This window comes from Microchirus variegatus, assembly GCF_963457635.1.
Source record: "Microchirus variegatus genome assembly, chromosome: 3".
Classification (NCBI taxonomy): Eukaryota; Metazoa; Chordata; class Actinopteri; order Pleuronectiformes; family Soleidae; genus Microchirus; species Microchirus variegatus.
This window is the reverse complement of record NC_139804.1, coordinates 17,853,972-17,867,983: the sequence shown is the minus strand read 5'-3', so window position 1 is coordinate 17,867,983 and position 14,012 is coordinate 17,853,972. Positions and strand designations below refer to the sequence as shown.

The 14,012-nt window shown below is 38.8% G+C and overlaps 1 protein-coding gene across 1 annotated transcript in view; it reads right to left on the bottom strand.

Moving 5' to 3' along the window:
• snx19b (sorting nexin 19b) overlaps positions 1-14,012 on the bottom strand; it is a gene marked incomplete at both ends in the record, with an annotated part of 31,711 nt that overhangs the window by 13,791 nt on the left and 3,908 nt on the right. Inside the window, 6 exons of the mRNA XM_083885978.1 lie at positions 7,182-7,311; positions 11,902-12,061; positions 12,226-12,319; positions 13,337-13,461; positions 13,670-13,789; positions 13,887-13,987. Of these exons, the coding sequence (XP_083742104.1) occupies positions 7,182-7,311; positions 11,902-12,061; positions 12,226-12,319; positions 13,337-13,461; positions 13,670-13,789; positions 13,887-13,987 (730 nt within the window). The remainder of the gene's footprint in view (positions 1-7,181; positions 7,312-11,901; positions 12,062-12,225; positions 12,320-13,336; positions 13,462-13,669; positions 13,790-13,886; positions 13,988-14,012) is intronic.

The window sequence follows — 14,012 nt, the reverse complement described above, 5'->3', positions numbered from 1 at the left end:
AACATGTGAAAACTTCATTAATCTTCAGCAACTACACTAAGCTCCAAATTCAGAGGATATGTATCTCAGAATGACTTGATGACCAAATACGTAGATGAAGGGCACAATTGTATACCGTGTGAGTGCATATACATTGAAGAGCAGGTCCAAATTTCCTGAACAATTTGTCCTTGTCAAATCTAAATTGCATTTTGAAGCAAATTACACAGACTGCATGTTTCTATATTTGGTTGTTCTTTGTACTGTGCGAATGGAAAAATGGCACTGCATGCTTGAAGATCTTCAAGTTCTCAACCTTTAATTAGAGTAGAGAATGCAATAGCTTAATGGCCAGTGTTAATGATGTAGGGCATATATTTAGGCAGAGATTGTATAGTATTTAAAATGTTATTTTCATTCAAATATTATTTTCCTTTATTTGTTATTTCCTTAAAAGTAAGAAATGTCTGTGTTATCATTTCCTTATAATGAGCCCTTTTATTATTAAAAATATCTGAAAGTTAATGGCTTCAACTGTTGTTTTGACCTTCGTAAGAACTGTGTTTTGAAACAGTCTTTACAATTCATCTACATCATTTCAATTCAAATAGTATTGACTATAATGACTAGATTAACATGGCATGACTCGGTGCCACCTGCCCATACTCAAGAAAATGTGCAAATTTAAAAGGCAAGCTCTTGAAACCAAAAAACAAATGACGAAATAGTGTGCAAGAGCACTCAAGGTGAATGAAATGTACTACTGAGGAAAGCCAGTGTAATGTTGTGTTTTTTAATGTTGGAGTTCTGACCACATTTTTAGTTCTCTCCAAATACCACATTGTGGTCACAGGCTAAACAGTGCAGCAGCAAGTCAGAAACTACTTTACCCTGAAGCCAAACAACTTGTTGTTCACTGCCAGCGAAACCGAAGCAGGCCGCTGGATGTCAGACGGAGATGCCTGGGTATTAATTAACAGTGTAGCAGGAGCAGAGACAGACAGACAGCGCAAAAGAAAACAGACTGAAAGAGTGAGAGCTTTCTCTCTGGCAACTGTTGACATGCTTTAGAGCATTCACACTCCCCTTCATCCTCACCTCAATCATCAAGTTGAATTGTTTACAGAAGCGCTAATATGGCGGTATAAGTGTAAAAATAAAGGTGCGTGTCACTGGATGACAGGTGCAGCTAAACACTGGCTGAGCAGAGGTGCCACATGAAGTCTGTAGTCAATGTTTATTTTTGTTAGCACCAATTGATTAAAGGACATGTTTTATCGACACAGCTATCAGTATATTCCCTGAGGTGAGGTTGTTAGCACTAGTCCCTAAGAACAAATAGGTTCCAATTTAGGTCTGGGCCTTTGCTGTGAAGAATTTGCATGTTCTCCCTGTGTGTGGGTTTACTCTGGGTAAACTGGCGTCTTTCCACAGACACATGCAAATTGGGTTTAAATTAACTGCAGACTCGTGTCCACAGGTGTGGTTGTGACTAATTATTTGTCTCTCTGTTACTGCTTTCAGACATGCACTGAAGCTTGGAGATTGGAGAAAAACTACAGCCCAAGGACCTCACTGCAGACGTCCCAGCTTGCTGGGCCAAAGTAAAAGAAGCTTTGAGCCTAAAGGGTGGGACAGGTTCAGTGCACATCGCACTCAACCTTAAAGAGATATTTCACCGCTGGGAAGTTGAATGTCTATTAAAAAAGGGTCATCTATGGAGTAGAAATGTGAAATAATATTTGAAGAAAGTGCCTTCTTGGCCGAGAAAGGCAGAAAAATGTATTTATCGATCATGTACACAAACGACACCAACTCCCAGAACGCTCCGCTCACTTCCGGCTCGAAGTCTTGCAGCAGCGCTGCCTCGCTTCCATTACCACAGTGACGCGGAGAGTGAGTTGTGTAAAGTTTACACAAAAATAAAAAATTTTAGAAATCAGGGGAAAAGTGGAAGGGAAGCACACTTTCTAGAAAGTAATAATGCTATTCTAGCAATACAAAGCCACATGCTAATCAGTGAAGTATTCCTTTAAACAAACGCTCATGGCTAACTGCTCAAGAAAAGAAGAAGAAGATGTGTATGGCCACATTCAGATTGCCACGTTGAATGTGACTCTGATCCAAAAATATTTAGGCTCGTGTGGACAAAAATCCATTGGTCTATTCCAATTTTCAAATTTACATGTGTCACTTCAGTATGTGTTCCCGGATCAGACATATATTGGATATGTGCTTAGACAACATGAGTGAGAATGGTCATATCAGAATCCATGCAGCTTTTTGCCCATACACTGCACTAAACGTTAACATCATCGACCTGCACCAGCACTGCAACCAAACAATAAGTGTCGCACTCTAGAGCTAAATGTCACCCACAAATTCACTGTGATTTCCATTTCAGACCTATCTCCCATTTCAATACTTAGTTGACTCACAAGTAAGATATTTTTCTGTTGCAAAAAGGTGCATGCCATTTCAGAGGTCATTCATATTCACATGAAAGTCAAGGTGAAGACACTTGTAGTAGAACTGTCAATTCTAATCTGTCATGAAACGAATTTGAACAATGTGGCTGGTAATGTGCACGTAGCCTGAGTCAGAATGAAAATGTGATTGCCACAAAAGTGGCTCCAGATGTTCTCTGGAACTTCTCCTGCCAGCTTCCAAGTCAAATCTTCAGATAATGTCTGTGTGAGTCCTCAGAAGAACACAAAGGGACAAACTCTAGGTAATTCACAGAGTGAACGGGCTGCTTCCTTCATACAACCTAGGCACATGCATTTTTCATATTTTGTCATAACGCCAAAATCCAGACAGTCTGTCTGTCACATTTCTCATGACAGAGTCTGGAGTTCATGTCTGAAAATGGCTTAATGCGATAGCATGGTGACCTGTCTAGGCTGTACCTTTTCCCTCACTCAATGTGAGATGGAATTGGCTTCAGCTCTCCACATGTGACCTTTTTACACTAAGCGAGACAAACAAAAGATGGATCTGTTAATTATAATTATTAGCACATGTTCCTTGACCAAGAGAGTGGAGTACTACATGTGAATCTATCAACAGTTATGTTGAGTACTCTAGACTTGCAGAAGGAATTCAGGACAATTATAGTTTGTCAACTGAACAGCCTGCCAACACAATCTGAATGACTTCATTACAATTATTATATTGTATACTCATTGCCACTGACCCAACACACAACTACAGCCACTGTTGTTAAGAACATGAAAGCAAAAGCAGGTGTACAGTTGTTATTATTCTTTGAATAAAATCACCTCAACACTCTCATGCATTCATTAAGTCATTTATACTGATGGATCCTTGACTCAAGATGATTACTTCTTCTTCTTCTGCACCTTTTAATTTGGCAAGCAAAGGAATCATTGTGTTTACAGACACATTTATCAGTAGGATCCCTTCGCATGCTTGTGATGTTGCTGCACTCTGCTACATCTAGACACTGACAGCAATCTGGCCCCAGCTGGTTTTTCCATCCAGACTGCTGTCTACGAGAAAGAGACTATATTCATCTTAAACTGTCCCACTTTCCAGTCCATAAAAATCAGACATCTCCCAAACCAGAGCCTCGCCTTGGACCCATTTATAGGAGCGAAGAGTCGGCATTTCCAGCCAGATCTGTCACACACACACACACAGGCCCAGATTTGACGACCCAGGGTCGGGTCCTGGTTTCATCGCTCAGACAGAAACACACTTTCTCTGTCCCCTTGCAATTCCACATTAAATTCTGATGTATGGCTCTGTGCAAACATTTTAGGCATGTGAAAAAAAGCCTCCACAAATGGATTCTAATTGGTAATTCTCATCAGCTTACAAAATGAAGTGAGCTTACAGAAGAAAAAAAATATCTAATCAATATTAATAATTTTTATATTTTGGTCTGACCACCAAACAGCATTAATTCTTAAAAGCACACTTGCTCAAAGCCAGGGATTTTGTAGGATTATCCAGTGTATGTATTATACCAAACAGGTGCTAATGATCATTTTTCATGTAAGTTGAAACACGGTCATTAACTGAAATAGAAACAGTTGTATAGTAGGCTTAAATCTGGGTCAGGAACAGCCAGACACTAGTACAATGGTCAGGTTGTGGAAAACATTTTCATGTCACAGGTCATACACAATAGCAAAACTGAGTACAGCAACATGACACAAGGTAGTTATACAACATAAGCAAGGTGTCTTCCAGGCAAAGGTTTTAAAGCAAATGAGGTTTCAAGATGTGCTCTTCCAGAAGAAGCACAAAGAAACAGGCAATGTTGAGGACTGTAAACACAGCCGAGGAAGCTAAGTGTGGCAGATGACAGACATATCATGTTTACTTCCCTCCAAAACAAGAAGATGTCCAGCAGTGCCATCAGCTCAGAACAGGCAGGAAACCTGTGGGACCCAGGTACACCCATCTACTGTCCAGAGAATTCCAGACAAGGCCAAGCAACTCAACTATGCATTAAAACTTAAGAACTGAGATGCACAAAAATGGCTGCAGGTGCTCTGGACCGACAAGTAAAACTTTGAAATATTTGACTGTAGCAGAAGGCAGTTTGTTCGCCAAAGGGCTGAGGAGCAGTATTATAATGACTGTCTGCAGGCAATAGAGAAGAATGGTGGAGGTTCCTTAAAAGTTTGGGGCTGAATTTCTGCAAAACACGTTTGGGATTTGTCAGGATTAATGTGTCCTTAATGCTGAGAAATAAAAGCAGATACTTATTCATCATGCAATACCATCGGGGAGGCATTTATTAAATTTATTCTGCAACAGGACAACGACCCCAAACATACAGCCAATTTTCAACAAAGTTCAAACATGCTAATAATGAACAACTATAAATGACTTGAACTATTTTAGCAAGATCACATGTGGTGCTTCTATTAGCAGTAATCCACTGGATTTTGTCTCTGCACAGAGAAACCAGTTGATGAGATGAGATACCTGCAATACTGAGAGCTGTCACTGCAATGTTGACAGACCGCTGCCTAATATAGATGAGGCTAAACAAAAGTACAAGGCCTTTCATACTTGGTTGCTGGAACCGCTTAAAATAGAGGCCTAGTATCAACGTGAAGCAATGATATTCTCATACCGACACCCCAGGGAACGTGAGGTCAGCACTAAGAGCACAAACACTAGAACCTGAGAACACTGTCTACATGTTCAGTTTACTGGCAGCAGGAGCTATACCTAACTGTGTCAAATGTTTGTGGAGTTTATGTAAGACATTCTAATAAGGGTCAAACAGTGCAGCCATATGCACAGAGATTTGTTTTTTAAACAACTGCAGTAATGAGAAGACTTCATACTATTAAAAAAGCCAGAGCTAGCTTGTCTAATCGGATGAAGAGACATTTTCTTTTCAGTTTACGTTTTTGTTGAGTGGTTAATAAGTACACTGCATGACAAGTGATGCCTGAGGTTTTATAAGACATGAACCTCTGCAAAGACTCAGCCTCAGTCTGAAATATCAACTCCTTTTACTAACGGCTGTACACGAGCCAGAGTCCCCATTCCGACTCATAAACAGCGCTCTTTCTCTCTCTGTGGATTCCCCACAAGGAAACACATGTCTTCATGTCCTGACCTGGCTGAAAGTACTCAGTGAGTGGGCCCCTCTGATATACAAGTTTCCATTTCCATTCTCTTCATTTTTTATGGCCTGTAAAAGCTTTTTGAGAAGACATTCATTTAGAGGCACACTTTGTGACAGGGAGAAAATGATATGCTCTATTATGGCAGCAGCAGTCAGGTGGAAATAAGACTGGATAGAGTTATAGCAATAGTTAAAGTATCTATGTGAGGTTTTATCTCTGTAATATGATAATAAAGTTGCACGTAAAATAACTGTGGATTGCCCACCTGAGCTTGAAATTAGTTTGGAGTTTAAGCCTCTCACTTTAGCTGTGTTTCCACCAAGTCGAACAAGTTCAGTTTGGTAGAGTACTGTACATGAAACTGGTACGTTACAGTCACGAGGCAACTAAAAACAGCCACAAACCGAGCAGGACAAAAAGAGCTGCTGGATGTCTCCCATTCCCTCCTTTAAACTATTATACCTTGGAAAAGGTTACTGTGTCTTAAAGGTTTCTGTAGCATTCTGATAAGGGAATTGGGCAATCACACCCACTGCAGTTTTTTTCCTGTACGTTTAATTTAAGTTCACTTGTTGTGTATGGGGACACAGGACACATATCTATTGTATTATTTCTATGAAGTTTCTCAGTGATCCAGGTAGTACACAGTACACACCAACAACATGCTGAATTGGACACTGAAGGTAGTAAACACACCTGGCTCTGGATGGTCACTGACTAAATACTGGGGCAGTGTGTCCCGGGATAAAGGCAAATGGACTTGCTTGAGTTTTCTTGAAGATGTTTCACCTAATGGCTTGAATGGCTTCCCACCAAAAGAGCAGACACATGATTCTTTAGGGGGACAGGCAAGATATACTTTGTCATATAACCACCATATTTGGTGTTACTGACTTTTACATTCAGGAATTCTTGAAGTGGTTTGACTCTCTGCTGGTCAGAGGAAGATTTCACAATATTTGGCAAAATAAATAGACATAGCTCTGACAAGACCTCACAATACTATATTTCATTTTGCCCCACTATCAACAGAACCTGATGGATGGCAAATGGAAGAAAAAATATACGAATACTAACTTATTAAATATTCATCAGGGTCTCTGCAATTTATCTGCATTAATTGTTGGCCCTTGTGGGACTGCAGGTGTGTCATTAAAGTTAATTTAAATAAAACATTTGTAATCTTTTTTCATTTTCAGTTTAACAGAGCATTTAAATTAGGCCATGACACACTTAGGTATGGGCATGGCTAAGTGTGTAGCTTCTGCTACATTTAATATTATGAACATATAGTAAATGACTGAGCTTTAAACACAGTTTTTTCACTAATGCTATTGCAGATGTTCACCACAGTGTTTGAGTGTGTGCCTGACAGCAACTAGGAACTGTACTGAAAGCAATGCAAGTCAGTGATATTTGGACTACGGCCTCCTGTATACAGCTGTAACAGATACTGTTACAGCAACTGACATGCTAGTTTATAAATATACCATAGTTTACATTTAACCTCACCTCATTTAATCACTTTGTATATATTTACTTTTATTGTGTATGCATTTCTCTGTCTGATAAATGCAGTGTCACCTGTCGATCAAGGTCCCAAACAGCAGCCTGATGGTCCTCTGAATGTTTTCAGTGCACAGCCAGCTCCACTGCTCCTTCATCAGCAGACACAGGATGTTCAGAGCCACCTCAGCCAGCGCCGTCTCAGATGCTGTGGTCACCACATGAAGCATATTTTTAACATATGTTAAAAATGCGACTACAAGCTAATCACTAGACAGAATCGTTAGACAGTTTTTAGCAAACATTATAATCTACAAATACCTAATAATCTTAGAAATTCTTCTGTTTGACTCTGAAGGACTCTTGGTCACATCAGTTCTTCATACATTTACTAACACTGCCCTCATGTGGTTAAACAAGACGGTGCTTGTTCTGCTGGGTGTGATTTATTAATATTTTAAGTGTATATAAGTGTAAAACAATTTATAATCAAGGTGCAAGAAAACATATGATAATATGCTACAAATATTTCAAAACAATTTATGTCAGGTAGGGAAGGTGCTGGATACTGAAAACATTGACATAGATGGGGGAAGTAAAACTGAAGCTACAAGTGAAGCTAAACAGAAACATTTGTCTACATTCGGATGAAATGATGTGCACATAAAAACAAATGTACTATATCCCTTACAAAGTGATTTATTAATGTACTGACAGTTAAATTTGTTATATTATATTATATATTTAACCTGCATGATTAGCACTTTGTATGTTTTATAAACTATAATCACGGTGAACTACCTTCAGATGATAATTTGAACATTAATATCAACACCAATGTACATCAAATGTGTTTAGATCAGGGATGCATTCAATGGCTGATATAAACATACATTCAAACAGTGTTCTAAATGTGATATCCCAATGGTAGTAATGTTAGCTAAATATGTATTTCCTGCAATGCCAGCATATTAATAGCACTGGAATGTTTTATTATGAAAACTGACTGTAATTTCCAAGGGTTTCCAGCCACTACACTTTCTATGCCGCACTACAGTCCTTGGATTACACTATTAATAAAAATTTGATAAATACATTTGCACAACTTTTAAATTTAACAAATGAATGAAAAATTCAACCTATTGTTAAATGTTGACTTAAGTTGCTAGATTTGTTGCTCATCGCTTTTTGAAGATTTTTGAAGATAAATTACAGACATTACTTCCGTTTCTTTCCTCTGGCTCGGTTGATTCTGTCTCCATTTCTGTTATTATATCGAATGTTTAGAACGTCGTCTTCTGTTTTTGGGTAACGCGCAACTGCAGTGCTGGCATATATACTATAGCGCTTCGAGTCATTTCAGCTGGTTCCATGTAGACAGAGATAATATATCTATATGCTTAAACAACCCATGCAGGCAACCTATGCCCCTGTATGTTACACAAAGATGAAGCAGACGTCTCTTCCTCACAGCCTTAACTGCAGAAGCTCAGTTAATGTCTGCTTTTTTCCAGCTGCTTAGTTTTAAAGTATCATAAAAATACCTTTAGTTTCTTTGATTCACTGCTCTGCTTGTTCCGGGTGCTCCTCGTTGAGATGGGGTCTTCAAAGTGAAACATTTACTTGCATATATTTAATTCTTTTAAATGCTGCAGTTGAATCTACTTTCACATATGGCTACTGAGTTGCTTCATATTGTTAGAAACACTGAGGTGTGCAGATGTCTGCAGAGCTGCTGTAAAATTAGCACGTTATTCTCCTGTGTGTGTGAACTCTCTGGTAACTTTGGTTGTGGAACACTGCAGCATCATTACAAGCCAGACACTTCATTCACTCTGACTGTCTGGAAAAAGACAGCCCTTCGAAAAGACAATGACCAGATGCCTCAACAGGGATGAAACGCAATTTGGAATCAATTAAACAGAGAACGGTATTCTCATGTCACCCAGATGCAAGAATCATTTTCATATATCATTAATGAGATCAGTGACTCCCTGCAATGACGAAGGCATAGTTCACATTAATAAGCTTGTGACCAATATAAAAAAAATTGTCTTGAATAAGAAATCACTGTGAGAAGAACTCAAAAAATAAAGATATTCAGCTCTGGTATTCTAAAATGTAAAAAAAAGGCTATATAGAGTATATGGAATTCAAGTGGTTCATGAAGCAGCCTGTAAGATGTTTCCATTCCTTGAAAAAGTCTAGATATGATTAATTCAAGTAATTAAAAAAATATTGTCTCACTGTTGACGATGTGTGTCAGAGTAAAGATGTGCAGTCAGAGACGGGACAAAAGAAAGTAGAGTATGTATAAACTAAATATTGAAAACTGTCAAATAAACAACTGTTTTAGTAACAGCAGCATATATGACGTTTCTGAGAACAAAAAAATGCAATGATAACACATTAACTGGCTGCTTTTTAAATATGGATGAGATGATGCCTATAATAAAGAAAATGGCAACCTGATTAATTGGATCTTAAGACTAGGGACATTGTGTAACCACCTTTAACCCTATGTCAGCTGGGATTGACTCCAGCTCCTCCAACCACCCTCAACTGGAGGATAAGGCAGTAGAAACATATGGATGGATAATTGGTCTACCTTTACCACAAGTACTCAAGATTCTCGCGTCTGAATGAAACTAAACTGAACGATCTCAATTTTAAGCTTAATGTTCGGAGGAAACCAGGTGATCGTCACCTGCCCACTGTCCTATCAGTGAAGCCTGGTGGTGACAGCATCATGTCGCCAGTGACAGTGGGTTCCTACTTTTCCTTTCTTGTTTTGCTAATGAAAAATAGTCTTTATAAGGCAGCAACTGACTGTTGCACAGTCCGATCAGAAAAAACAGTACAGGACGAGTGGCTTTTTCAAACATTAGCCTCACTGTTTTATGAGGTCACTATCTGGGATTCGTTACATCAATGTCACATAACTGCTGATAACGTGTACAATTTAAACTGAAAAAACACACTTCAGTTTCTATTATTGTTCGTATTATTTAATGATTTTTAATACTTAAAATATTACTGATTATGAACGTTCAACTACTGATTATGAAAAAAAGCATGAAATGTACAGTCCTAGTCCAGAGTGACCCTAAGCACAAAGCCAACTGAGCCAAGAAAACACTTTGAATTTCCTTGAGGAGGCCAGTGAGAGGTTCTCTGTAAGAATGTTGAATTGGACAATCCCCAATTGAAACTGAGAGAGCTTGAGAATGAAAGGATGGAGAGGAGAATGGTAGCACATCTCCAAATATGGTTACTGACTCTCATGTCCCGAGCGGTTTCTGTTTTGTCGTTTTGATCAAAATGCAGTAGTAACAAACCTGCCGGTAAGGACATTTACTGAGAGCAGTGATTGCACCCTACATGAAATAAAAGCAACACTGGATGAGTAGTCAAAGGAAGAACTGAAAGTGAAAAGTTTCAGTACTTTCTTAGATTACTCACACTTTTATAATGTGCAGCTGTCTCTCCCTAGAATGAGTCAACTTATATGAAATGTAAAATGTAATTTCTGGTATTACAGTTTCCAACCCTGTCAGGGATGGCTGTTCATCAAAGCCAAACGACATTCAAAGTGCGTTTAGATGCACGACAACCCGTGTTTTCACGATGCTTAGTGCAAACTTCTTTTGGTTTGGAAATTAATTTTTTTTTTTAAAAATACAGGGTTGTCATACCATGCAAATTATCCCACTACAGCAGCAGACCAAAGCCCAGAGGCTGCCAAAATATAAACCTGGTCGGACGAGTCTGAGTCTGATGAGTGACTGGAATATGGGACAAGCTGGTTTCGATCAGAGGGTCCTGCCATAATTATGATCAGATACTGACTGGAAAATGGTGGAGTGAAGGAGACAGGAAAGAAGGAAGTCACAACAGGCAGTGAGTCAGTGTATTGCTGCTGCTGCTCAGACACACACAAAAAAACAAAAGCAGACAGACCGTGCTGACGCAGACAAACAGACATGATGGGCAGATAATGAGGAGAAGCCGGGAGGTTGAAGGATTAAACTGATCTTTTTGTATATGTAATGACAATATGAAAAATTACAGAACATTGCTGGCCTTATCCTTTTAGTTTTGAGTCCAATATTGGATTTGAGCTAAATTTAAATATTTGATTAAATCTATTTAAGATCATCAGTCAAACTCTAGGGCCAGTTTTCTGTGTTTGTAATAAGCTTACGTGCTAAAGCTAGAAAGACCTGGTATGAACTGCTAACATTAAATGCAAGTTGTTTTGGTGATGATGGGGATTGTTTTTATTGGTACATTGTGAAAGGTTTAAAATACTTATAAGGTTATATCGATTGTAATTTTAAGATACATTATATCTGTACCTGATGTCCACTCTTATATATTTAGTATATACTGTATATAGTGACTCTGGAAACTCAACCTGAAAAGTTTGGAAATGCTGCCTTTGCATCTGGATGGACAGAAACGCAGCTCTTTAAAAATCATGACACAATTACACACATTTTTCTTTCCATGTTTGCTCTTATCAGTTGCAGCTCTACAAACAGCTGTGAATGAAAAGCAGTACGAACTACTACTTCCAGTTTCACCCCATCATCTTTCAATAAAGGAAATCCATACTCTTATGTTTCAACATTGTTGTTTAGACAACACGTGCACATGCTAGGCACACATGTGAATCATGTGCTCATATGGACACAGATTACTTCTGATGCAGAGCTTAAATGCGTATCTGGACACAATAGTGTGAATAAGGCCAAACTACCTGACTGAGCTTGGCAACACAACATCCTTCTCTTACCATGTTCCTGACTCTGCTTTCCTCTCGAGCCATCATCCTGGTATCCCATGAATTCTCTGATTGATGGACTCTCCTCCCTCTCCAATACAGCTCTGACGGACAGTCTTTCTTGCTCAGTAATAAACACTTCTAGATCTTCCAAGGACATCCGGTTGAACACCTTTAACAGAGCAAAGGAGAAAGAAGATGAACTTGTGCCAACCAGCAAACCAAAGGCAGGAGAAGAGTGCATCATTTTAAATGTAGATTCACTTTTGTATGCAAGTACAAAAGTGCTGTGTCGATAGATTAAACATATCAGTGATACAAATGTAAGATACTTACTGTGCTTCTTTGCTCCAAACTGAACAAAACTGGTGGTCGTATGTCTGAGCCATTCATAGAGAGAATGTTTTTACTGGAGAACTTCAGACGAGACCTACAGGTGTACAAACACAGAAAAAATAAACTTTGTGTTTTTAAATAAATATTTTCCACTGCTCACTGTTGCCTACTTACACCTGCCTTTCAAACCAGAGTGTTGCATTAGCTGGGGCTCCCCATGTAATGCATCATATGGATAGGGAACCTCATTTTGCCAATGGATTTAATAATGTGTTTCATACGTTTATTTTTTCTATTTTTTCTATTTCTTTTTCAAAGTCATGCTATTTGTAGCTTTGTTTGGAAAAGTGACCAATAATTCAAATGTCATCAGAGTATGAAAGAAACATTTGAAGTATCTGTAACTATTACTGCATTACACTTGATTGCCTCTGCCTGAAGATGATTTTTCCATAAAAAACTAAACTGGAGGGACAGGAAATGACATCAGCCACAGAGGCTACTGGCATTTGCAGGCTGAAAATTCAAATCATTTTCGGATTTTAAGCAGGCACATTGCCGTCATATATATAACATGTATCCACTGGACAGATAAATCCTCTGAGGCTGGAAGTCTGTGTAGGACTATGTGCTGCACTGTGGAGTCAAGAATAGAACTATTCGCAGACTTCCGGTTTTCGAAAGCCGTTGCCCGCGGCCAGCACCCTTGCGTGTTTAACGGACAAAGCGGAGCTCCACGAGAGCGTCTTGTGACGTCCCAAGGAGTGTGGAAGTCAACATCGCATGTTTTATCTCCTGTACTTAGAATGAGGAGGACCACAAAAACATGAGTGAGTCATCTTTTTTCACATTTTGGCGACTGGTAGGGCCTCCAGAGTCCCAAATATGTATTAAAATGTTTAAAAAGTTGATTTTGCATAATATGGGACCTTTAATAATGGCCAGAGATGTTTTTCTTAATATCATGATGCCATACAACATGCATTTATGAGAACTTTTGCCATAATCGGCACGAGTACATGAGTTGTATAAAAAACACATTTCCTATTCGGCTGTGATTATGTTTCTGGCACATGTGGAAAAATGCTGGTCTGAGAATCTTGAGACATACTTGCTCTTCTTGTCAAAACCTATCTTCATTCCATCCGTCTCTGTCTCATTGTCTTCTGTGGGGCTTTGAAGCTCTGAACGAGGAAAGGCTGTTTTCAGTGTATCCACGATGGCATTCACCACAATCTATACACAAAAACACACACGGGCTACCTTTCAAATTCACTACAAACCAACAGCAGAGGCCTAAACATATTTCTCTGACAAATAAACACAATTATATTAACATCCATGTGTTTACATCCCTGAATCACAGTCTGGCTACACCAATTACTAGTCATATACAATAATCTTGTAAAATAAATTGTTGAGGAATAAAATATTCAGAACAAACCTTGTCTATGCGTGACACAATGAAAGGTTTCTTCACAAAGGCAATTCTGGCATCTGTGTTTAGGGCAAGAAACTCCTGCATCTCTTCACTATTGGCAATTTCAGGTATGGCACAGAGTTGCTGAAAAAACAGGAGAGTACGTTGTGTGACGACCTTAGAGATCATAAACACTGTGCACTCTTTTCATGCGAGCATGTAAAAACATCAATCCACAAACCTTAAGAAAGGTTTCTAGGAGTCCTCTCCTGGCCTCTATCTTGTCACTGTCCATGTTTCCAAATGGCATATCAGGAAATATTTTCTTTGGACCTTTCACACCTTAAACATTATAAAAAAGGATAAA